At 39.1% G+C, this 27,024-nt stretch overlaps 1 protein-coding gene across 8 annotated transcripts in view; it reads left to right on the plus strand.

Annotated features, from left to right (window-relative positions):
• Window positions 1-26,685, plus strand: part of CCDC171 (coiled-coil domain containing 171) — a 303,540-nt gene extending 276,855 nt beyond the window's left edge. For 4 of the 8 annotated variants that reach the window (XM_034663934.1, XM_034663933.1, XM_019796089.2 and 1 more), the window contains one exon: window positions 24,893-25,105. In XM_034663934.1, the coding sequence (XP_034519825.1) occupies window positions 24,893-25,105 (213 nt within the window). Of the gene's footprint in view, window positions 1-24,892 lie in introns of all 8 variants that reach the window. The other 4 variants (XM_034663935.1, XM_034663937.1, XM_034663938.1 and 1 more) reach the window with 1 other exon arrangement.
• Window positions 26,686-27,024: the final 339 nt, after the last annotated feature.

The following is a 27,024-nucleotide window of genomic DNA, read 5'->3' on the forward strand; positions in this document are numbered from 1 at the left end:
TAAGTAGTTTGCCCAGGATCATGCTCTTTGGGATCCATAGTGAAACTTCTATCTGTGTGTCCAAAGCCCAGGCTCTAAACTAAAGGTGGAAATAGACAATTTTCTTGGAAAATGGATTCTAGGTTATGAAATAGTAGGGAAGCATTAAGAATGACCAAGTTTGATCATAGGGTAGCTCAATTTTTAACTTTTTAAGGGACCTCTACACTGTTGAGACTGGGGACTCTGGGAAACAATCTGAGGGCTTCAGAGAGGAGGGGGATGGGGGATTGGGATAGGCCAATGATGGGTATTAAGGAGGGCATGTATTGCATGGAGCACTGGGTGTTATACGCAAGTAATGAATCATGGAACACTACATCAAAAACTAAGGATGTACTGTATGGTGACTAACATAACATAATAAAAAATTATTATTATTATTAAAAAAAAAAGAATGACCAAGTTTATATTGAGCGTGCCTTTAGGCTGGTAAGAGACAAGAGGATTTAAACTTGAATAAAAGTTTTATAGTTTCCTGTGCAAAGAAAGCTAATTTTTTTCCTTTCAATAAAAACAAAAAACAAAAAACAAAAAGCCCCGACTGTGTATGAAGACTGACAAATTCACTAGGTCTATGGTTAAGGCCTTTTACCTAGAACAAAAGGGCCTTCCTTTTTCCTTCTGCTTTATTATGGAGAATTGAAAGTGTACATCCTTCCATGTTATACTGTTTTGAAGTTTGGATATTTGCGTTTGTTCTTAAGATTCTGTGTTAGCTGAGAAATTGGGAAGAAATAGCTGTCTTAGTTTCCCAGAACTTTGGCTTAGGGCATACTTTGATAGAATCTGAATTCAGCTTATTCTCTTGGATATCTTTTTGTTCTCAACGTTTGCCTGACACCAATTGGAAAGATACCCTTCCAGAATGTAAGGGGCTAACTAAGGTTACAGCTTTATATTTCTAGTCTCCACCACCTTATTTCTGATAAGTTCCAACTGAAAATGTGAATTTGATTGAAAAAATGTGCTATATACATTGTATACCATGTAGATTATATCTAATTTTATCATGATGGAGTGATTGTGTTGATACATCATTTTGTTAATCCCTCCTGGGAGCTTACAACTTAATTTAAAAAAGTATTTTATTAAATAACATATTGGATATTATAGATTCTTATGATTATAATTATGTGTTCCCTAGATGTTTTTCACCTTTTTTTTTTTGAAGAAAAGTAAAAGGTCTAGGAAGGAGTTGTGAATCTAGATTTGTAAGTAAATCTAAATGGATAGTCTATATCTTATTCTTCATAGATACAGATATTCATTATTTTGGAGTATGTATTTTGCCTGTGGAGTAATTTTATTTTAAAGATCTTAGTTCATATGCTTATATTTCCTGATCCATATTTATTCGAATATAAAATCCTCCAATTCCTTAAAATAGGCTAACGTGTCTTTTCTAAAGCAGGTAAAATACCAAGAAACTTGAAGTAAGGTTATTAAAATTACTCAGCTTTTATGACCACATGTTTCTTTTGTCAGTGGCACTGATAATAAAGGCCATCAGGTGTGTAGTCATATGTTTTAGCAACATGCAGAAGAATTTAATTTGGTCACTATTTCAGTATTAAGAAAACATGAAAAAGAATAGGGAGTTTATCATTTATTAGAAAAAACAGTTAAGTAAATCTCATAGTTGCCTTTATCCCTGTGGGGGAGGCCTAGAAGACAGATTTTTCACTTCCCACCCCAACTCCAAACAGGGTCATTTTACTTTTATCTCATTTGGAAATTAAATTTCTGAATAATGTTTCATTTCACAAAAGGATTCTGCTGTTACAAAGTTTGAAAGCCCCTGTTATGTCAAGAAGACACCCAGGAACAGAGACCTATTAAGAAGTAACATGTAGACATTTCATAAAATATAGATCATGTACTCAAGGCTGAAAAAAAGAAAAGAAAAGAAAAAGAATGAAGAAGTTATGATAACTTCTGTACTTAGTAAAATCATTTTTACTTGCTTTATGTCTGCTCGAAAGCCTAAAACTAAGACTTGTTTTTGTTTCTTCCAACAAATATTTTTGCTTTACTTTATGCATAAACTTTTCCAGGAACTACTTATTGGTATAAGATCTTGATTGTCGATGCTGATTTTTGTCATTAAATGTAGAACTTTCCATCATTTGTTTGGGGGAGGATAGTGATATACATATTTTTGGTAAAAACATATAGTGAACTTTTGAAGAAATAAAATCACACGTTAACACACGTTTTACAGTCCGTGTGTAGTTTGAAGGACATCCTAGACAGTATATAGCAGCCTGAAACCCTTTTAACCAGGCATTTAGAAACAGAATACACAAATATTATATAAAATAAGACAATTCATTTTGAAGCACAAAATGCAAAGACCTCATAGAAGGTTACCAGGTATAGCATCTGTAGGGTTACCAATCTATTACATTTTTTTTTTTAAAAACTTAAATTAGTAAAAATTAGTACCAGGCTCTCAATCTCATAAGAATTGTATATACTGGTTCCTTTACTTGGAATACTGTTTTCCACCTTTTACTTACTTGATTTTCCCCCCAAGTTTTAAATCTCAAGTCTCCCCAAAACACCTATTAGGGTGTTATAACATTTACATACCTTATTGTAATTGATTGTTGATTGACTAACACGATTAGGCGAGAAGTACTGCATGAATAGGAGCTTGTTCTGTTCCTAGGTGTTAGCGCAATACCTGGGACATAGGGCATTGTTTGCTAAAAGGTCCATCACATCTTCCAAGTTATGTGGCCTAACTTAAAAGTTCACCAGCCGGTTTGGAACTTGAATTATCAAAAAGCCAAGCTTGTGGCTGTGATTAGTTCTCTGTCTCTGTGGGTTCAGAATTTCTTTATTCTTAAGATCATCTGTTATGTCAGGCTATTATTTAACAGATTGTTTCTGTGGTCTCCCTGACCCCTCTCCTAAGGGAAGGAAAACAGGAAAGGAAAGAAATTTCTGATATGTGGTTGGATTTGAATTGTTCACCTGAGATCAGGGATTGTGTCTTTTTTTTTATATCTTATTCGGTGTGTGGCATACTATTGGAGTACATTAAATAAGTAACATTGGTGATGGTGAGGAATACACTAGTATACCGTCTGTAGTCCTTAAAATAAGAATAAAAAATACTGTTCTTTTAAGTTCTAAGTTCAAGTAAAAGGGAGTGCTTTATGATACATTTCTGAGTTTCATAGAAATCTTAGTTTCTGCAACAAATAATACTTATGTGTTGACATTCCATATTCCTAAGAAAAAAGACCAATTTATTTTTCTTTACCATAAGAAATATAGAGAAGGGTATAAGGTGTTCTAGAAATTTTAAACTACGATCAAGAGCTCTTAGAACATTAACAGCAGTGTAGAACAGTAAATTTAAAAAAAGAAACGAAGCAGTTTAAGAATCTGGTGGTAGGAATGTCAGCCCACTTGAGAATAGCCCTGAACCCTGAACTTTAGCTACTGAACCCAAACCAAACTGGGTAAAGAGACAGACACTGAGTCAAACTGCTGGCTGTCTTGTCAGCTCTATTTGATGTTAGTTTTTCCCCTTGAAGATTTCCCATTTCCTCTCAAGTTCATGGCAACATAGTAATGATTCAATACTACATGTGTGTTTCTGAACATTTTTAACAGCTTTGTCACTGTTGTCATTGATGCATTTAATTCAGTGACCCTCGGATTGGCATTATGGCAGTTGGGCAGTTTCATCAGTTTAAGGAAAAGAAGGGCAGAAATCTTCAAAAGGAAATGTAAAAATGTAAAAAGGTCTTTTTTTTTTTTCTGTTCTGGCACATCTACATCAGTGCCAGAAACAAATGCTTATTTATGAATTCAGAACTTTGGAGATGCATGTGGAGTACATCATATGGAGGGTGATAAGAAATTGTGTTTGCTTTTCTTTCTGTAAATGGTGAGAGCACAGTCTTTAAAAAAAGTCTCACTAATATGAAGTCATTTAACAGTTAAGCATGTAATAGCAATGAGTTAATAAATTTTGTTTAAAAATCATATATTTATTTTGGGATCATATAGGAGAATTGAGACATATTCCTCCAATTATTTATGATGGGATTTATTATGAACTTGGGGTAATAAATTTATTTTCAAGTTATCAGACTATTCTATTTCCACTCCAACTCCTTCCAAGGTTCCAGCCTGGTCCAGGGACTGTCCTTGGTTTGGAAGAGATTTGGGGAGCATTGGTAAACTCTCTGCTTTAATGATTCTTAACGTTTAGGAAAAGAGATGAAAGGATCAGGTCCCAAGAATCAACTTAATATCTGCAGGGAGTATGCCAGCTCGCTACTGCTACTCATTCAGACCAGACCTGTGTGTCTGGAACTAGATCAGGATCAAGGCCCCCAGTCCTACGTGCGTTTTTCATTTTGCTGAGCTTGGGGTCTGGAAGCCAGGTACCATGTGTAATCATCCTTGATTTTGAAGGAATGATAGGGCCTGAATAAGGAATTCTGGACAGGGAGAATTATGTGAGCAGAAACAGAATGCTGCTGGCCTGTTCACAAGCAAGGTCAAGCTAGGAGTCGTGTGTAATCATCCTTACAGCATTAGTACCTACTTTGTGCTTGACCTACTACTAAGTACCCAACAGAAGTTTGTGGAATCAATGAATTTGGTTCCCTTGTGAAGAGTCCTAAAATCTTTTAGAGCTCTTTCTCTTCCCATATTTTATGCAAGGAAGATAGTTGTATCTGTACATGGATTGAATACAAAAAGGCACAGTGAAGAGTCGCTGGTTTGTTGGAACTGATAAGCTAGTTGTTGAGTCAGGACAGACTTACATAAAGCAGTAAGATGATAAATGCTCACAGAGCTTGAAAACATAGATTTATTTGGACTAGCATGGTTTGGGAATATTTCTGAGAATTCATATTTGAGCTTGATTTTGAGGGAATGTTAGGGTTTGAATAAGGAATTCTGGACAGGGAGAATTATGTGAGCAGAAACAGGATGCTGCTGGCCTGTTCACAATCAAGGTCAAGCCAGGAGTCGTGTTGTTTTTCTTTTTTCTGTAACAATCCTAATTTTGTTTGTTTCTGTAATTCTTTAGAGCTTTCAAAATACACCCATACCTGTACATAACCTTATAACTCTTTCTGTGTGATAAAATTATCGTTAATGAGATTCAGAAAAGTTGGGAAGCATCATCCCGCCGGTAAGCCAGAGAGTCATCAGCTAGTAAGCCCGAGAGCCCTGGCTCTTTGTGAACTGCTGTGCCCACCACTTTTCTTTCGGGCCTAAGTCATCCGTATTTTCTTTCTGAAGCACCCTCATGAGCAAAGGAAAGTATCTTCCAGGCAAAGGCCCCGTCTATGGACCTGAACTAGAACAGGGTTTGTTGAGCCAGAGGGTTGGTGTAGAGCAGGAAACAAAGGAGGAGAAAGAGGAGCTAACTTTCATCCAGTACTTTCCATGTGTGAGACAACATTCTCAGAATTGAAGATGTGTTAACTTACTGAATACTTAAAACACCCCTGTGGATATATGGTATTTTTCGATGCTGTGACTGTCATTATTTCCATATTGTAAGGCCTGCTGGGTGCTGGAGCAAGGATGTGAACACCGGCAGCCCAGCTCCAGAGCCCACGCATTCACAGTGGCTGGGTGTGTGGCTTGGAGTGGGATTCTTCTAACCCTGGCTTCACCTTTTGCCAACCATGTGATCCTGGTGCAATGAACCGCCTCTTCCAGAAGGCTTCAGTCTCCTCATTCGTAAAATGAGGACAATGGTAGCTCCTGTCTCTAGGCTTGTATGAAGATTAAGGAAAGGATATCTGTAAAGCCCCTGCTTATTATTAACGCAGTTTCTAGTATGTCGTAATCATTTGAACATAGAATTATTATAAGTTTTATTTGTTCTCAAAGTAGGAGAACTGTGGAGGCCTCAAAGTCACTCCCATTCTAGGCGCAGAGCATTGTACTTCGCCTGAGAGTGCCTTCTGATTGATATTGTGGTAGCTTTGCCTAGAAACATGTTCTTCAGTTAGGTTTCAAGGTCTGTTGTTAAATGCCTGACATGTTGATAGCAGGGGGAAATAATACTTCTGTATTTTAATACTTTTTTTTAGAATACAAGGGGTTTATTTCTTAGGTTGTGAAGTTAACATTTTAATCTGCCTCATTTTTTTGCATAATAATATCCAATTATAATAAAATTATGTTCATTTAAAAAGTGAAAACGTGATCTTAATAAATCAAGCTACTTTGGGATTTGAGAGAGATAACAAATTGATATAACATGAATTTGGGTAATGGAACAGCAAGCACTGTGTGTCACTATTGTTTTAAACCATTTCTTCATGTATTTATTAGAAAATTATCATTGCACATGTATGATAGAAATTCTGAGACCTTAACATTCCTAGATATTAAAAATTTCTTTCATAGGGTGTTTCTGGAATTTTTGGATAGAAGTTTATGTTTAGCATGGCATCATTTAATACATTTTAAAAACACTCCACTGATTTCTGAACATATTTGGTTTATAATGAAAGTAAAATATTCAGCAATTAGAAAGGAAGGGGAAAAAAGCTAGTTCACTTGAAAATATTACAATACGTAAAAAAAATATTTGCTCCATTTGCTAAGTAAGATCTGAAGACTAAATATACAGCTTCACCACAAATGATGTTAATGAACAATGATCTTTAAAAGTTAATTGGGCTTGGGAAGTCCAGAAAGTTTTGCTGAGCTAATATTGAAACTGTCATTTAAAACAGTCTAAGGGAGAATTACACAGGTGCCCTGAGCCCAAAATGATAAGAATAATACCCCTAACTCATTTCTTTCTATGTTGTGAATAGTTGGTAGAGTAGGTCGAATAGTGTTCTCTAGAAAAATCATGTTTACTGAGGACCTCAGAATGTGACCTTATTTGGAAATAGAGTGTTTGCAGATATAATCAGTTAAATTAAGATGAGTTCATACTGGATTAAAGTGGGCCCTAAATCCAGTGATCAATGTCCTTATAAGGAGAGACACACAGCTACAGAGAGACGGAGAGGGAAGATGGCTACGTGAGGACAGAAGTAGGAACTGGGATGACACAGCTCCGATCTGGGAATGCCAAGCATTGCCAGCAACTACCGGAAGCTAAAGGAGCCAAGGTGGAATTCTTGTCTAGTGTTTGGAGGAAGCGTGGCCCTGCTGACCCCCTGATTTCGTACTTCTAGCCTCTGGGGCGGTTAGACAATAGACTTATGCTGTTTGCAGCCACCAGCTTGTGGCCAGTTGTTGTGGCAGCCCTAGGAAACTAGTACAGTTGGTAAGTTTAACGTGGGGTGTAGTTTTACAAAAGGCATTCATTATTCAGGGTGAGCTAAAAACAAATTTTAAATGAAACAAAAAACAAAAAAAACAACAAAAAAAGGGGGCCTGCGTGGCTCAGTCAGTGAAGCGTCCATTTCTTGATTTTGGCTCAGGTCATGACCTCAGGGTCATGAGCCCTGTGTCGGGCTCTGTGTTGAGCATAGAGCCTACTTAAGATTCTCTCTCTCCTGTCCCTTTCCCTGTTCTTCTGCCCCTCCCTGTAAAAACAAAACAAAACAAAATTTTAAATTTTTGTTTGTACTCTAAATACTAGTAATTTTTTTTTTATTTGTAAAAGACAGTTCTATTTTCTGATATGTCTTTACTTAAAGGATGCACGGCATATTAATAAAGCATGGCTTGTCCTTTTGGGTTCGTTTCAGCCTAGGAAGTACTTCTCATATTTTATCAATCCAAATTCCTGGTCTGGTTAAGATGTTCAAAACAGCTTTGGGATAGAAAAATGAAAAGCTATATTCAGGGGGATAAAAGGAATTTAAAACATTTTTAAAAGGCATTCAAGTAGCATCTTCATTTTAAATAAACTGTTTATTCACATTTTCTAAAAATTATGTAAATAATGAGATTGTCCTTAAATTAGATAAGCAAGACATCAAATCCTTAAAATAAGAGTGGAAGGTAAAAAAATGACTGTGGAACAAAAAAGAATGTTTTTTCTTCATGCTGGTTCTGTTATCTGCTCAGAAAATAATATCTCAGAAACTTCCCAAATTTTTACTGACTTTAAAAAATTATGTATTTTCAATTTCTTTAAATCTTTTATTTTTTTTATTTGTCAGAGAGAGAGAGAGAGAGAGAGAGAGAGAGAGAACAAGCAAGGGGAGCAGCAGGCAGAGGGAGAAGCAGGCTCCCCGGTGAGCAGGGAACCTAACTTGGGGCTCAATCCCAGGACCCTGGGATCATGACCTTAACCAGGCAGATGCTTAACTGACTGAGCCACCCTGGTGTCCCTGTATTTTCAATTAATTCTTATTTATTTCTGTAAAATGATACCATCTGAACTCAAACTTCTAAGTCCACGACTCATATTCTTCATGAAAATTTTAAGTTTTTTACGTCATCTTGAAGTGAAGCAGTAATCAAAGAAGTAACCAATTATTCCTTCACCAAGTATTTATTGAGTACCTCTTATGTGCTACATGCTTTGCCAAGTGCTAAGGATGTAGTAATAAGAATAATAGCAGCAACCAGTAGTTTTTGAATGCCTACTCTGTGCCAGCCACTGTACTGAGCACTTACGTATATTAACTCATTTAATTCTCACTATCCTTACCTGAGGGAGGTTATTATCTCCTTTCAGATGAAGAAACGATCAAGTGTAGAGTCCGAGATTTGAACCTAGGCAGTGTGAACCCAAGTCCTCAGTCTTAAGCAGGATATCATATTACATCCTTACCAGGGTGACATGAGGGACTTTCTCTCAGGGATCTGGTGGCTCTGTAAAAGGCAGACCATCTACATGAACACTTACAATGAATTGTGGTAAGTCTTTTTAAAGAGGTCCCAGTGAGAAGTGAGGGTGATCCGTGTGAGGGCCGTAAAGTGGGGGTGGAGGAAGGTGACGTTGGAGTTAGACAGGGAAGACTTGACCAAGTGGATGCAGGGTGGTTTCCTAATTGCTCAGCAATTCATTCAAGACCTACCCCCCCCCCCTTGAGCTTCTGTAAGAAGTGAGCAGTGTTCAAAACAACAAATACACACTTCATGTAGAGAAATATTTCGTTTAATTTGAAGACGTGTCACAGAGGCACCGCTACTCAGAGACCTGACTTCCAATGCTCAGAGAGTCTGGCCAGACTCACACGGAATGGAAAGCTATGGTTAAACTCTGCTTTGCGTGCCGTAGAGTAGTAGCGAATCACCACCAGGACTGGTTCATGGTGGTGGATGCTAGAACTCCCCGTTCCTGTAATTAGACTTTTACCTTTGATTACTGATAGGATACTTAGAATGGAAATTATAACTTTATCTTCATAATAGCTGTAAAGAGGGGCACCTGGGTGGCTCTGTTGGTTGAACGTCCGACTCTTGATTTTGGCTCAGGTCACGATCTCAGGGTCATGAGATCGAGCCCTGCAGTGGGCTCTGAGCTCAGTGAGCGGGGAGTCGGCTTCCCTCCCTCTGCTCCAATGCCCCCTTCTCTAAAATAAATAAATAACTCTTTAAAAAATGGTTATAAAGGGCTGCATTTTGATGTCAATAATAAAGAGTCCTGTCAAAAAGTAACTTTGTCAGTGCCGTCTTCATCACAAAGCCTTACAAGTGCAGGTTTCCAAAGGCAGTACAGTTTATATCCCTTTTCCTTTTCTTTATGTCACTTTTTCCCCCATAATTTTCAGATTTTCAGAGCACCAATAAATGAAAATGGATTATGTGCTCAGGTTGGAACATACCGGGAGATGAGAGAAAATGTGTAAATTATTCAGATAAGTTTTCAAAATAAGTAGAAAAATTTTGATTTCTTAGCCAAACATATTCAAGTACAATCTATTTCATCAGAAGGGCTAGCGTGACTAAAATTTACAGAAAACTTACTGTAGAATTCATCCACAGAGTGCACGTGTCTGAGCAAAATTCCATACTCTTGAATCTTGCCTCGACTTTTCTGCCCTCACTTGTCAAATGCTATTTTTCTACACCACGCCATCTTTATAGAATACTGTTGTTAATGATATAGTGGGAAAACTAACTCTAAATTGATTGCTAGTTGATATTAACTTTTGGTAATCTCAAAATCAAATCTTTCTCTCAGAAGTGATTTGAAACCGAACTTCAGTCATCTGGAAGCCTGCTTTTGAGCAGCTTAATGCGTCACTCTAATATTTCGTATATTCCTGTCCAGTTCAATACATGGAATGACTGCCTTGTAGTCACACTACTTGTGAGCACACAGGCAAGGAGAAAAGTAGTTAAACATCTTGCTGTGTGTGCCACTTCGGGGGCAGGCAGACACCATGCACCTTGACCACCTATTATGAAGCTTTTTGCTGCCGTGTCAAGTGAAAGCGAGTTAATTGGGTGAGGCTGTGGAGCATGTTAGGGGCCTGGTAAAGGGTTGCTGTCTGACAGCTGAATGTCAGCAAAAGCCAGTCAAGTGTAGCTGAGAGACAGAGACCTGTCACAAAGTTCCCGCAGACTGGCGCCCAGTTAGGGAGCTGAAATATGGTTCCGTCTCACTTTCTCCCTCATTGAATCCAAGCACCTTAAAAGATTTTACACTGTATATGTCAACCCTTGTTCGCTAAGCTGTTTTCCCCCTCACTGTCCTGCATTCAAATGATTGAACAAAAGATGCTAATGTTTAGCAAAGTGAATGTAAATTCCCTCTTTTCCCCTTTTCTGCCCAAGCAGATAGATACTCAGCTCAAAGGAAACTTTGAAGGTTTACATCAAACAATTAGATTGCCTCCAAATTTGGCCTATAGTGGAATCTTTTTCCCAAGAGAGTATAAGAATTAAAAATTAAAATCTGTATGGTAAGAATGCATTTTTCTCTGATATACAAAATCGAGCTTTAAGGAAGCTAGGATTCCTGCCTGGGGGTCTGGAGAATGGACAGTTGGCAAGATAACGTTCCTCTTGCCTTTGGTCACAGGCTTCTTCCCCTCTCTTTCAGGGTGCCCTAGCGTAAAATGCCGTAATGACACTCACCAGAAGGTCAAGAAAGATAAGCCTAGACAGGAACAGTGAGGTCCCTCCTGACACTTTCGACACTCCAGAAAGGGGGCATTGAAGGAAGTCAGAATTAAAGAAAATGAAACTTTGTGAATTAAAAATATTTTCGGAAAGCGAGAAGTTCAATATCAAAACATCCCCTTCCTGTTGGCTTTCCTTGGAATACAGATTAGAGGAAGTCCATTCATTCGACAACAGGCCAGCGTCTGGGGCACCTGCTAGGTACCAGTCATCAGTGAAGCCACTGGTGATAGAGAAACAGCCCGAGTAGGCCGTGCCTGCCTTCGAGGAAAGCTGTCCGTTACAGCGCCCTGCGATGGGAATGTAGCTGTTGAGCCCGTGCGGTGTGGCTAGTGTGACTGAGGAACTGAACTTGCATTTTGGATGGAATTTCACCTTGAATAAAATTGAATTAATTAAGACTGAAGTAACTCCGTGTGGCCAGTGGCCAGTGTATTGAGCTGCAAACAGCTCCATAGGATATCCACAAGACGCACACTGTGTTGCCATGACACAGAGCAGGGCCTCCAACCCAAATGTGAGGTGACAGGTGGCAGGGAAGGTCTGCGGCCAAGGCGATCCCCAAGGTGAGCTGTGAAGAACGTAAATGCCTGATGGAGCAGGCTCCGTTTAGAGAAGGAGCCGTACGACAAGGAGACTCTTGGACCGGAGGAAGCAGGGCGCGCTTTAGGACAGCGTGCTGACTGGTACTGGGGAGCAAAGGTGTTTTATGGGAAATCACCTGAATGCCACGGTCACCTCCGAGTCCACGGCCAGGCCCGTGATCCCAGAGGTCAGAGAACAGAAGGTCTCACAGGGCACATTACGATACTCAAATACATGAGGTATCAGGTCGATTTAAGACACACGGCGAGAACCAGAAGCGTGGTAGGGAGCCAGCAGGGGAAGGACCATCCTCCCTGACTCCGTGGTCACGCAGTGATCTTACGACCTGTGTCTCTCGGCTGCATCAGCCTTCTCCACTCTCTGGGAGGTTGTGAGGACCAGGGCGGAGGTGTGACATGGGGGCTCGGGGGACAGAGGTGCTTGGGCCATGCACCTCCTCTTCCCTTCCAGGAGAGATGCAGGATGAACACGTCTGCCCCCTAGCTGTAGCTTGCTACTTTGGCTGCTGGACAGCCCCGGGTTTTGTCTGTGGCTCTCGGGCCAATTTAGGAATGACATTAGCTTGGAGGTGGCATATCTCTATCTTATGATGCGGTCACTCCACCCCGTTCTATCTATAAGTAACCTGTCTTTTAGGGCACTAACTTACTACGTTCTCAACATGTGGATTCTGCCTGTGTCTCACAGGCTACTGGCTGACTCATCCTTTAGCCTTAACACTTCTTTTGAGTTTCATCTGCCCACTTTTTTCTTCCTGGTCTCCAATAGCAAATTTGAATACTCTTAAATAATAAGCAAATAGACAATAAAGAAGAGGTGAAGTAAGAAATAGAAGACCGAAGAGATAACTTGTATACAAATATTAAAAGTGCGTTTAAGTTAGAGAAAATGAAGAGACACTTTTTTAAATAACTCAAGAAAAAAATTTGGTAAGCAGCTTGGAAGCCTGTGTCAAAATCATCGTCTTGTGGATATCCTACCCTGCGCCCGAACTGCATTTCAAATGAGGCTAACCTTTTTTGAAAAATTGGTGTGCAGGCTGTGAGGAAGTTCATTTGAAGGAGCATTTGGGCGATTGGTAAAGGATGAGTGGAGGTTTTGTGGGCAGGGGCCCAGAGGAGGAGATGGGAAGTGGAACGAACCACCTAGTGCTTCTCCCCCACACAGGCCTAGGGACCAGCATCTGGACTCTTAGAAGAAGGCCCTCTACATGGAAACTGAAAGAAATGTTTTGTGACAAACACGGTGAGACACTGGTTTCATCAGCGTTGTCACGGTCTTCAGGTGACAGAGGGGGAGGGGTGGGCATATGGCCAATTCTGTGTAGAGACATCACGCATATGGCACTGATACGCTGGAGGGATTGCGGACACCCAGCAACTCCTGACGGACTGTGCGGGACATTTGAGGTCTTGTGTGAGCAAGTCAGGGAAGAACCAGGGAAACGTAACTCATTCCTGGAACCTCGTCTATATCCACAGAACAGTGAGGCTGGTAAACTCCAGTGTCCTGTACATCAAAACTTAAGCATTAAGCAGTTGTGTGATTATATAGTATTTCAGCAAATTATTATTTAAGGAGAACTGGCTCCAGAGTCAGATTAGTTAAGGACAGTGTGAGATCCCCTGAGGACAGACAGTTTTTGTCTGTGTAATTCATGGCTCTGTCCCAGGACCTAGAACAGTATCAGGCACCTTGTAGGCACTCGATAGATATTCATTGAAAGAATTAATGAATAGCACTGATGTAGGATACTAATGGTAGATGTGGGTTTAGATATGTTTTATGCATTATGCAAGCATGGGGAAAATCTGTCATATGGAATTGATAATATAGGGAATGGATTCCTGAAATGTAATCTGTAGGTATATTATTTTGGAATTTTGTGGTTGCTGTATTATTCTCACGTAGGATGTTCTCCCTAGAGACAATGGGTTTGGTTTGAGACTGCTGGAAATGGCCCGCTTCTATCAGAAATAACATTCCTGCCTCTCATGTAAAGGAAATGTCATTGCCAGCTAAGTGATTTGTTTTAGAACATACTCCCCAGTGCTTGCTGTGATTTGAAGGCATTCCACAGATGTGAACCCCAGATCACGTGATCTGCCTTACATCTGAAGTGCCTCTTTCTCACTGGGAAATAGAGAGACCATGTTCTTTTAACTGAAGATCACCAGCCACTCCAGAAAGGCCCAGCTGTAGCACTGGTCGAAGGGAGTAAAGACTGTTTGCAGCATTCTGTGAAGAATTGCTAGAAATTTTAGGTGTGGTGTAGCAGAATGAGGGAACATAAATTGAAACAGCAGTGGAAGGGGGGGGCATGGGATAAAATGAGTCTCAGATTTCAAAATGTAAGTTTATTGCTAATTTTGTTGAGGTGTGTGATTGACAGATACGATGTTGGTAAGATTTAGGAAAGTCATCTCTTTCAGACAACTTTAAATTTTAGACGAGTCTTCCCTTCTCCTCTTTACCTGAGTGCGTGGTCGTAATTCCACCCGGGGAAAAACATACTGCTAAAAGGTCTAAATTTATAGCTTTCGGATTATTATTAAATTTTTGACGTTGAATCAAAAAGGTGTATAAGTTTAAGAGGAAATTCTTGAGTAATGAAAAAGTGGTCAGAACACTTCTGCCTAATGGTTCCCAGATAGAGTGTGACGTGTGTACATTTTGACCACAGAAGTTGTAATTTGGCAGCTGGAAGTGCTGTTTGGAATAAAATGAAGGCTCGCAAGTTGTAAGTGGCCACTGTTCATAAGGAGCTGCTTTTGTGCGGGGTAGAGAGACAAGTCACTCCGTATAATTATTTGTGTTTGCTCAGTGTGAGATTGTGGCTACGGTTTAGATACGAAAGATGGTAAAATAGGAAAGTGGCCTCAGCTAAATTAAGACCTTTTCAAAACTTGCAAAACGCTTGGTTAAAGACCTACCCTCTGAGGCCTTTAATTAATTATGTTTTCATTTTGACTTCACATTTCAGAGTCATAACTGTACTAAAATATGGCTTTCAGTATACATAAAATTAGTCTTTTTTAATAAAGGGTTTTGGTTATAAAAGTAAGGCATGCTTATTGTAGATAATTTGGAAAATACAGAAGTTTTGGGAAAAAATGCCAACAATTCCAATAACTCAAGACAAGTTATCATATGTGATTTTGTGTATCACCTTTTCACATATATGGTCTGGCTCGGGTTGGCAAAGTTTGAAGCCTGTTAGCCAAATCCACCTGCAAGCTAGGAATGGTTTTTACATTTTTAAATGGTTGGGAAAAAAGAAAAGAATATTTCATGATGTGAAAATTATGTGAAATCCAAATTTCAGTGCTCATTAATAAAGTTTTATTGGAACACGGGATACTAATTCATTTGCATATCATCTGTGGCTGTTTTGGGTGACAATGGCAAGATTTAGTAGTTGCAACAGAAGACATATGGTCTACAAAGCATAAATTATTATTTGACCCTTTACAGAAAAAGTTTTCTGACCCCTGGTCAGACCTAAGCATTTGTCCATGTTATCTGTAAGTTCATAACCATAAATTTTATAGCTGTATAATATTCCATCAAGTGGCTATAGCTTACTTAAAGATACTTCTGTTGTTGAATATGGGATTATTTCCAATTTTTGTCTGTTAATATTGATATAAGGAAACTAGTCATAAATGGGATTGTCAGATCAAATGGTATTATCCATTTAAGGAAGCTGCCAAATTATAGTCCAAGTATATCAATTTATACAATCACTACCAATTTATAAATGCCTGTTTCATAATGCCTTCACTTACACTTAGTATCGTAATTTCTTAAAATACAGTTTTGATTGGCAATAAATAAATACCTTTTTACTTTCTATTTTTGATGACTATTGGAGGTTACCATTTTTTCCCATTTGTTAATCAGCTGTAGTTTTACTTTTGCGAAGTTTCATAGCCTTTGTTCATGGTTCAGATAGTTTTTTTTTTTTTTAGATTTTATTTATTTGCTTGAGAGAGTGAGCGAGAGAGAGCAAGCAAGAGAGAGGGCAGGGGCAGGGGGGATGAGCAGAGGGAGAGGGAGAAGCAGACTTCCCACTGAGCAGGGAACCCCATGTGGGGCTTGATCCCAGGACCCCGGGACCATGACCTGAGCTGAAGGTGGAGACTTAACCCACTGAGCCACCCAGACACCAGTTCAAATAGTTTTAAAGATAAAAACCATGGAAAGAAAAATTTGAACTTTCAAAGCTTTTTTCCCCCTCATCCACACTCCGAAGGTAATGAACACTTTCTTGTGATTCCTTTCTCAGAAAGAAAAATAGGTATATGTATGCCTGTGTGTGTCTTCTATTTATTTTTAAAATACAAGTGGGTTCTCTCTAGACACACGCACATAATTTCAAACCTTCTTTTTTCACTTAGACATATTTATATATTTGTATTTATATTGTCACCTTAATTTTTTTTTGATGGTTGTATTCTATGTTTGTGTCATACTTCCCTTGAGTAACACTCTGGTGGATGGATCCTTTAGTTTTACTTAAAAACTGTTTTTCTGTAAATAAATAAATAAATAAATAAAAGTGCTTCAATTAACACATCTGTCTACTTACCTTGGTGAACTCTTGTGAGTGTGGCCAGAGAAGAAATGCCTAGCAATGGAATTGCTGATCAATGGTCAGGAAGAATTCTGTCTTCCAGAAAGTTTGCACCAGCATCCCTGCCTGCATGGTCTGAGCTTGTCTCTCAGCAGTGGGCATCATCAGACATCTAATTTTTTGCCTATCTTATAGGTGAAGGTAGGCTTCATTGGCATGTTTTCTGTTGCATCTCTCTCTCTCTTTCTCTTTTTGTTGAAGATTTTATTTATTTATTTATTTATATGAGAGAGAGCGCGCGCGCATGCGCAAGAGCTCTCAGCAGCTGGGGGAAGGGGTAGAGAGAGAGAAGAGAATCTCAAGCGGACTGGGGCTCGATCTCAGGACCCTGAGATCATGACCTGAGCCAAAATCAAGAGTCGGACACTTAACCAACTGAGCCACCCAGGTGCCCCTTGTGTTGCATTTTTTAAATTATGAATGAGGTTTAGCACTTTTTCATATTTATCGGTTATTGTATTCCTCCCTTTCTAACCAAAAGGCCAATTTGTATCTGAGGCAGAGACTGCTAGTGGTTTCCTAGTTTTCTCTTTGTTTCTTAGTAATAAAACCTCTGAATATTACCTGGGCCACTCAGTGGGGGGAAAGTTACATTTCTGACATCCCTGAAGTTTAATTAGACATGTAACCCAAGTTCTGACCAATGGGATGTAAGTAAGAGTATTGTGATTTTAGGAAGTGTCTTTAAATGTAAATGGTGCCTCCTTGTCTTTGTCCTCCTCTCTTCTGGCTAGAATGCAGACATGTGGCTGGAACTTAAGCAATTTTTTTGGGCCCTGAGGTGGAAGGCACATACCAAGGCCACAGAGCCCAAGATAGAGGCAGTTTGGGTTCTTTTTTTGTTTTTGTTTTTTTTGTTTGGATTCCTGATAACTTTCACACAGTCATATCAGAGAGAAATAAACTATCTTATTTAAGCCACTGACATTTTGAGTTTTCTGTTACAACTAAACCCAATCTTAATACTAGACTATCCTTAGCCTGCTTTCTAATTAGGTTCTCTTTTTTCTTCAGTTGCATGAATCTGTTGACAATTAAGAAAGTCACTCTAAGGATGCCTGGGTGGCTCAGTCGGTTAAGTGTCTGCCTTGGCTCAGGTCATGATCCAGGGTCATGGGATCAAGTCCTGCATCGGGCTCCCTGCTCAGTGGGGGAGTCTGCTTCCCCCCTGCCTCTGCTGCTCCCCCTGCTTGTGCTGTCTCTCTGTCAAATAAATAAGATCTTAACAAAGAAAAAAAAAAGTAAGTCACTCTTATGGCCATTGTGTGTGTTGCACCACTTTTATCAGCTCGTCGTTTCAGTTTTTCAATGGCATTTTTTCTAAATAGTATGCCCAAGGTTTTATTTATTTGGTTTTGTACCTTCGTATATACCTGGGTGTATGGAAATATTTACGTTTCAAATTCCCCCTGAATTTTTTGCAACTACATTTTTCTAAGACCAGAGGAAGAATGGCCACCTTTGCGTTTTCTGACCATTCCTGGCATTCTTACCGTCAGGTGTATCAGAATTACCAGGGCGGGAGCAGGCTGAGAGCACAGGGTTGGGAAAGAAAGTAGGAAAAGAAAGAACAAAGCTATCCGGCAAAATTCTTTGACTCTTTTTCCAACCTCAGTCATGTCAGGAAATCTAAACATCCAAGAGAAGAAAATGGGAATTGTTATCTTGTCAGGCACCAGACATCTTTAAAGTAATTTAAAATTAAAGTTTAAATGTTCGAGTGTAATTTAAACTTCAGTGCTGAATTTTATCTCTGAATATAACAACATATGAGCTCCTTTGGTGAAAGGCTAGAACTTTTATTTTATGTAAATGCTATAAGATCTATTTATTTACTCCAGTCCCATGGCTATTCAAATGTGGCACTATAATAAAATATGTTTTCAAAAAATATACACATTTATTTTTAGCCTCTAGTACAATCTATGTACTTTTATTTCCCAGCTTCACAGAGATTTGTTGAGCCTCTGCTATGTTTATGAAACTGTTCTGGATATAAAATAAGCCCGAGGCTGTCTTCTTTGGGCAGCATGATAAGGTCGTGGTTGAGCATTAGGGGAGAAGAATCAGATGGATCAAGAGTCACATCCTTTTCTACCACGTTCCAAGCTGTGCACCATGGAGCAATTTATTCTACTCGCTGAGCCCCAGTTCTTCAGCTGTAAAATGAGGGTAGCGTAGTACTTTCTCATTGAGTCGTTGTGAGAATCGAGATAATGCCTATAAAGCTAAACCTAGCACAGGGCCTGATGCCCCATGCATGTTAGCTCTGATTGTAACTTGGGAATTTATTATCATCTGAGAAGCGTAGAAGGAGAGGAGGAGAAGGGGAGCTGCTGAAAGCTCTGCTTTTGTGTCTGTTATCTCATTTAATCCTTATAACAACCTTAGGAGGGATTATTCTTCCTACTTCAAGGTAAGGATGCAGACTGACACAGGCTCAGTAACTTGTCAAAGGTCACATGGTTAATACATGGCAGGATCGAGTGTGGAACCCAAGGTTTCTCCAGCCTCAAAGTCCATATCCTTTCCATTATACTGTGCTACTTTGAACTGGGGGCAAAATCTATATGTACATGAAATGACCAAAGAACGATGGGAGACCAACCCGAGTGGTTTGTCCATCAGAAATCTTGGGGCGCCTGGGTGGCACAGCGGTTAAGCGTCTGCCTTCGGCTCAGGGCGTGATCCGGGCATTGTGGGATCGAGCCCCACATCAGGCTCCTCCACTATGAGCCTGCTTCTTCCTCTCCCAATCTCCCTGCTTGTGTTCCCTCTCTCTCTGGCTGTCTCTCTCTCTGTCGAATAAAAAAATAAAAAAATCTTAAAAAAAAAAAAAAGAAATCTTACTTAACTCCAGATACTCTGCTAAGTGCTAGGAATACAAAGTCCTGGTTCCATTGCACCAGGAGCTCAGAGTTTTATAGGGGAGAGAGAAGTACATACAAATGAGTAAAAATATAAAAATAAACCCTCAAGAGGATATGTAAAAGTGTGACCGGGTGTCACAGCTTACTATAGTTAGGGAAGGGCGAGTGGGGATCTGGGAAACCCCTCCAAAGAGGGAAACGTTGAGCAGAGTCTGAAAGATGTGGGGAGCACTCACCCCACAAAGGACAGAAAGATACTCTGGCAGCGGACAGGTAGGAAGCAGGCAAGAGGCAGGGGGGCATCGTGTATAGGGGACACAAGTTCCATGTGATTGGATCGTGGACTACAGGGGAGGAAATGGTAGACGAGGCTGGACAAAAAAAGCCAAGAGCTGCGCAGCCCCATAGCCAAGGATATGCTTAGAAGGAGGCACAAGGAATCAAGACTGCTAGGCTGATTACCCTGCCACATTAACTGAGCATTTCAAGGCTGAATTTGAACCAGATAGATTGACTTTAGAGCTCTGGCTCTCGAACCATTGTTGAACGTCCACTTGAGGACAAAATTGTAACATGAATCAAGTATGTTATTAATATCTTCTATCTCTCTTTTCTATTTGCTTCTGTCTCGGTGGTTGCCCTTCCTTCTTAATCTCTAGGTTTAAGGCCTCTTAGGTTGTTCCCTATCTAGAGACTCCTTTACAATGCTCCACTGATTCACATATCCCATGTGTCTTGATGTCCTTGAGCTAAAGAGCCAAACTGGTCTGCACTAAGATTTCATGACTTAGGAGGAAAACAGAGCATAAAATATTCCCACAGGTTTGGCATTGGTAACTCAAAATTCGGCTTGGTAGCTATAAGGAATAAGTATTTAATGATGTGATAGTGGGTGTATGTATATGTTTATATATACACACACATATGTATGTGTATGTATGCATATATAATGTATGAATGTGAATGCACATAGCAAGGGAATATAATATACACACACATAAATATTTATCAAGTGCATGTTTTATGTATGTGTGCCTGTATATATGTATCGGGTATATATCGGACCATTCCATAAGAGAAAACTATATATGTGATTATTGATATATGTGGTCTGTGCAGACTGCAGCGTCCTATGACGCCAGGATGGCAGAACTGGAAAATAGAATTTGGTTAACTAACTGGAAGTCTTTGGAGGGAAGAAAACTGTCGGGAGATGGTGATGGTAAGAACACATTAGCAGATAAAGTAGCAATGGCGAGAGAGCCTTATTGTCAGGCTCTCTGGTGGGTACTTTGATTCCTTCATCAGTTTATGTGTCGCTGCACACCGTACTTAAAACCGGTCAATAATTTACAGAGCTTAAAACATCATCGTGGAGGTCAAAGTCATAAAAAAAGGTACTATAGAATTTAATTGAATGAAGCCACATGATCTAAACTGTGGCTAATCTTATTATCTATGCGATTAAAAAAAAGATTTTATTTATTTGTTTGTCAGAGAGAGAGTGCGCGCAAGAGAGCGTGCATGAGCAGGGGGAGGGGCAAAGGGAGAAGCAGGCCTCCGGCTGAGCAAGGAGCCCAATGCGGGGCTTGATCCCAGGACCCTGGGATCATGACCTGAGCCGAAGGCAGCTGCTTAACCAACTCAGCCACCCAGGCTGTCCCTCTATGCAACTTTTTAAAGAACCATGTGCAATGTGCATTCCTCCTATCTATGTCCCTCAAAATTTCAAGTACTGTATTTGGGAAACTGATTTCTGGGTTAACATCATCCACAAAAGTTGGGCGTTAACATTACGTCATGTGCCATCACGCGTGGAATACGTGGATCTACAGAACTTCAGAGCTGTAAAGGGTGTAGCTCCTTATTTTATAGTCCAGGGACATGAGACGTGGAGGGACTAATTCCCATGCCAGAAATGGCCCAGCTAGACTGTAACGGAAGTGGGAGGGAAAACCGTAGTCTTTGGCTGTCCAGTCCAGGGCTCCTACTATGTGCCCGGCAGAATCTCCCTGCAGTAGCATCCGGCTTACTAAATCACATCAGCCCTCACTTTTCAGAATACTAGATTCCAGAAGACTTAACTCGATCATATATGCCACGTGGGAGGCAAACAGTTTGGTGTCATTGTTTCAGAAGCCTGGGTCTGCAAAATGGCGTTCATTTATAGACAACTTATTGAGTGATTATCATATTATTAGACTAATGCTTTATTTACTTTGTTGGGAAAACACTCTTAGAAAACTAAGATATTAAAGCCTTGAAAAATAGCTATTAGACATGTCCAATTACTGTATTTCATAAAAAATTTTAAAATGCAGAAATGTAGTGAACACATCCTGTATTGTGAATATATATTTAGCTGATGGACCGTAACAGTTCAAATAGAATCATTTACAGCTTATTGAGTAAATAAAAGTGCTTCCATAAAGATTCACATGACACCTAGCTTTTATTTCAGGTAACTAATCTCTTTTTGAAAAATTGCTTAAATTTAGATTTACATGAGAGAGTACCAGAACACCTCAGCAGTTTAAAAAGTAATTCAAATGACCATGGACTTTACGGATTTAAAATGTAAGATCAGGTGGTGAATATTAATTTTTAATGGTCTCTGATAAAAAAGTTATTTAACTGTCTTTTACTCTCTGTGTTATATTAAAAGTGTTATGATGTATTTCTGGATATTGTTTGTAACAAGAGAAAGTTCGTATTTCTTTTTTTTTCATGGTGAAAGGTTTTGTTGTTTCTGTTTTGTTTTTTTTTTTTTAAGATTTTATTTATTTATTTGACAGAGAGAGAGACAGCCAGCGAGAGGTGGAACACAAGCAGGGGGAGTGGGAGAGGAAGAAGCAGGCTCCCAGCAGAGGAGCCTGATGTGGGGCTCGATCCTGGAACGCCGGGATCATGCCCTGAGCCGAAGGCAGACGCTTAACGACTGAGTCACCCAGGCACCCCTGTTTCTGTTTTTTTTTTAAACATATAATGTGTTATTTGTTTCAGGGGTGCAGGTCTGTGACTCATCAGTCTGATATAATACCCAGTGCTTATTACAACACATACCCTCCCCAGTGTCCATTGCTCCATCCCCCAAAACCCCCCTCCTTGTTTTTTTTAACATCACATTCTCAAATCCAGATTTCACCAGAATTTTTGCTGGCTTATTAACAAGCTATTAAGTGACTTAAAATCAGATTCCCTCCCCCCATTTCATGAAAAAAAAAAAAACAACAACCCTATTTTCTAGCAGTGTATGGAGTGTAGCAAATTACCCTACTAGCAAAAAAAAGAGAAATGTGTTTTCATTTACACAACAGCAAATTTGTTTACTTGGTGTAGGGCATACCTTTTGGGGGTGCAAATCTTAAAAAAGATCTGTTCTCATAAAGGTCATTTTCCAGAGTTAGGACATTAAAGGTCAGAAGGTAGCATGCAAAAAGTGAGTCTGATTTGAAATACTAGGGAAATACTCAACATCCCATTTCAAGATGATTTAGTTAAAAAATGTTATATTAGATGAAAAGATGCTTTTGGTCAACCTGATGGAAAATTGACATATTAAAAAGTTAAGATGAGAAAGGGCAAAAGAGGACCCCTTTGTAGAATGCCAAGATCCATCGAATATTAAGGAGAAAGGAGCAGTTAGAGGCCTTCTCTAAAGGACGGTCTTCCTAACGTGTAATGTGCTAGGCTGATGGAATCACGAGAACAAGAAAGGAAACTTCAAGAACAGAATATAGATTGGAGTAAATCATGTATACCTTTAATATTGCCAACAGGGGTGACTGGTCAGTGTGGCATGGTTCTGTTGCTCTAGTCGAAGGCGTCAGAACAAAATACCCTCAGAGACTCCCTGACCTTCCTTGGTCCGATTTTGCACACTGCTCTCCTTTCATGTATAGTTTTCTTAGACCAGAACTTGAGATATAAAGATGTAACAACGAACTTTTGAAGCCTCGCCTGGCAGTTTTCTTTTATCATAATAAAGAATACTCTGGCTATCCCTAAATTTTAGTAAGAGGAAAATCAGGCCCCACCATCTCTGGACTTTCCGGTTACTCCCTCTGCCCTCAGGTCTGACCGAAGGAGAAGTTAGTAGAGAGCACTAGAGTCTTTATAGCAGCAAAATCGATCAGGTAATGATGCTGCCCATTCAGACAAACAGAAAAAAAAAAAAAATTAGAAAAGGTGACTCTAGGAGCCGTGGAAGTGCAGGAACTTGCAGCTCCAGCCTCGGATGGAATGAGATCCATCAGCAACCTTATCAGTGTCGCTCATCAGGGCCCACACCTGGTCTCGGGATGTCTTTTCCTTTCATCGGGATAAACTAAACCCTCTCCTTCATAAAGTCGTTCAAGTGGTCATTTTAGGTGTTTTTTTTTTAACAGCATAAAAAGGGATGATTTCCGTCAGCTGTAGGCTTGCAGTGGAGTATCAAGAAATCAAAAGAACAGAGATCAAAGAAAATTGCTGAACTAGGTGTTAGAGGCAGCCATCGATTTTTCTCCAGTTGTAGTTAAAAAAAATCCTCAAAAATGGTAACATATACAACAGTTGCATTGCTAATACTTTCCTAAAGCCAGTGACGGCTTCCCTCTTATTTTCTCATGTAGGAGTGGTTTTGGAGAATGTGACATAAGAAAGCAGATCTGTATAGTTCATGTGATTTTATTGTCAAAACTGTACGAGAATCTACCAAAAAGGCTTTTTTTTTTTTTAATTCTGCAATGTAAAGTGTGGTTTTTAATGGAGACACTCATGACTAGACTTATTATCTCAAGAACATTTGTTTGCTGGGAATCTGGAAAATTCTGACATACAATTGATCAATAGTTACTATCAATAAATATCATAAAATAATAATACCTATCCGCTTTACTGATAAGACTCATTCATGTTAAATATTTACTGATTATCAGTGTTACTGAAGCCTTCATCAAAATATTCTGTTTTCAAGTGCATCATGGATGTGTGAGTTTCTTTGATTTGACTTCTAGTAGTTTCTGGATACCAGCAATGTTTTAAAACATGGACAAATAGTTTTCATGTTGCAATCCCATGTTTTGACACACGATTTCCAAATACTTTTAATAGAGCAGTTTTTATTAAAACAGAGCAGTGGCATTATTATGAAAGGAAAAGGCAAAAAAATTCATTTCCTTGGCATTTTATATCTCATTGTACTATTTCCTAGAGGTCACTATAATTGACTTATTTTTCTTTGTGCTGTATTTGTCAATTAAATGAGTCAGGCTGATAGATTTTAAAAACATAAATACCCACAGTTCATTTTCTCAGCAGTCGGATCTTCCATATTATATAGCACATATTGTATGGCATAATGAAATAAACACTCTTAGCATTGGTTTCTGGAGATTGCCTATGGAAGCAGAGGCAAAAATGCCTGATTGCATTGACTCTTTGATGCAATAACTTTATAAAAGTTTTATACAATGTTTCAGTGTTTGGGCAAACTCCAGAAAAGTTCATGACATCGAACACAGAAGGGATTCAATCACGCTTGGAAAATAATTTCATATTTATATATTATCATACAGATTATGGCAAAATTAAAAATGGCATTTCCACCCCATCTTATATTACGATGATTATTAGCCCCCACTTCCCTGTTTCTAATTTTCGATTCTGTTTCAGAATTTTCGATTCTATGTTTATTTGTTTTTTCTTCTTTGTATCGTAGATAGGATCACGAGACCATTCAAATCTCTCCGTTGCTTCAAGAGCTGCTCTTCCTGCTGACACAGTTGGTGTGGGGGACTTTTTGCCATTGCAAGCTGAACTGGATACAACTTACACGTTCTTAAAGGAGACATTTATAAATCCTCTGACGTCATCTCACTCCTCTTCAGCGACGATGTCTGCTAACGCCAAGCGACCAACTCAGATTGGATAATGACTTTATGAAATAAAAAAAAAATGCAGGAGGAGTTAACAGTACAATTAAAATTGTTTTGAAGGGGGATTTTCTTATCCGTTGAATTTTGTTTCAGCACAAGTGGCAGTGGTTTTTAAAAATTGTGTGCCATCTTGATGTGTGCAGGTCCCTGTATCTCCTTGAATAATGAAATAGCCAACTTTTTTCCTTCTAAGTTTTATTTATTATCACAGTTGCTCATTTTTATGTAACATATTTTTAAATGTTAAAGAATGACACATTTTGGGTAATTTCCTTCAGACTTAAAAAAATCAATAAGCCATTTTCGTCTCTATCTATCAAAGTTGTTTCATACTTGTCTATTTTAAAGCAGGACCGCAATACTTTAATAGGATTGAAAGAGCTATTTGAAATGTATGCCAATGATTCCTGTCATTTCATGGCAGCCCTGCCATGGTTCACTGAACCCCCTCTTCTCTCTTGTCAGCTCGGCTGAAGACAAGCATTTAGTTGCAAACTTTAAGCAGGTTGTGCAAAACAGAAATGATGTGACTGCTTCCCCTCCTGCACAATAATGTCACTCCTGGTCAATGTGAGAAGGTCAGGTTGCTCCTTGTAAAGCTACATGATACCACTTGCCCATTTGAACAAGTTAAGTTAACTGCTGAATCTGGTCCCTGCAGGCATTGAAAACTCATCCTTTTCTCAAGTCTGCATTTGATGAGAAAGTGGAGCAATCGTGCCGGCAGGATTTCTGTGGTATGGTGAGGCACTTTGTGAGGACGGTGCCCACACCAGGAGAGCAGGTAATACGAAATAGTATGAGCTGAAAAACTTCAAGGTAATGGCTGTTTTGACCTTCAAAAGAGACTCCTTTTTTGTTTTGGTTGTTGGTAGGACCCAAGAGTGATGCCCATCTTTGATGCTGACAGAATTTAAAACAAGGCCATTGCCCTGCATTTTCTGCCTTGTAGCACACAAAAGTAAAATTGTATGTCAGGCCGAGATGTCGGGGAGCTGACAAGATGCCCCAGTGACATTTCAGCTAGAAAGAGCAAGTGTCTTGCAACCAAGTGGTCAAATATCAAATAATAGGTCAAGCAGGAAGGAGCTGAGTTCTAACCACAAAGAGGTTTCTGGTAACTTACTTGACAAGCTTTTGGGCGCTTTGTGGCTTGACAAAGTGATGTTCTGTTGGGTATCGCTAGACAGACTGTTCTTTATCGCCTTCAGAAGATCAGACATTGACATTGATTAAACTCTTTAACCCTTAAAGGTTAAATTCTTGCAGTTTGCATCATGGTAAGTGAAGAACAAAGAAATATCTGTAATATGTATTTGTTTTTATATTAATCGGTTAACTCCCCAATGCTATTAACTTCTGATGTGAACGTACTTTTTGGCAGAGTTTTGATACAAAATCCATATTTTATATTATTTTTCATGATGGAGTTTTTCATTATGGATACATTAGAAAATAACAGTATGTATTATGGAATCTATCTTGTCTTATTTTTACAGTGACATTTGATCCAAATATAACCCAGCTTCTGAGAATTCTTTCTATTGGCCTTGGTAAATAAAATTTGTATACTAACTATTGATGTTATTAGCCAAATCAGCCAAGTGATTTATGCCATCGAAGGTGAAACTATTACTGTCCTACCGTGTAACACAATCCTATTTCTTACAGTACTGAGCCAGCATAATTAGCTTTAGATAAATATTTAGAAAGCTGTTTTTGTGAAGTAAAATTACATCTTTAACCAAATTTCTCTTAGTTCTTTCCCTGGAATTATTTTTATTAACCATGCTGGGTTTTGAATATTACAGAATATGCCCTGTGTAACATAACACGTGTGAAACTCGCAAATTTATTGTAACACAGAAAATGTTATTGATTGTTTTTGTATAGATCATAGAATAATTTCTGCGCA

Source organism: Ailuropoda melanoleuca, chromosome 7 (assembly GCF_002007445.2).
Source record: "Ailuropoda melanoleuca isolate Jingjing chromosome 7, ASM200744v2, whole genome shotgun sequence".
In the NCBI taxonomy this organism is placed as follows: Eukaryota; Metazoa; Chordata; class Mammalia; order Carnivora; family Ursidae; genus Ailuropoda; species Ailuropoda melanoleuca.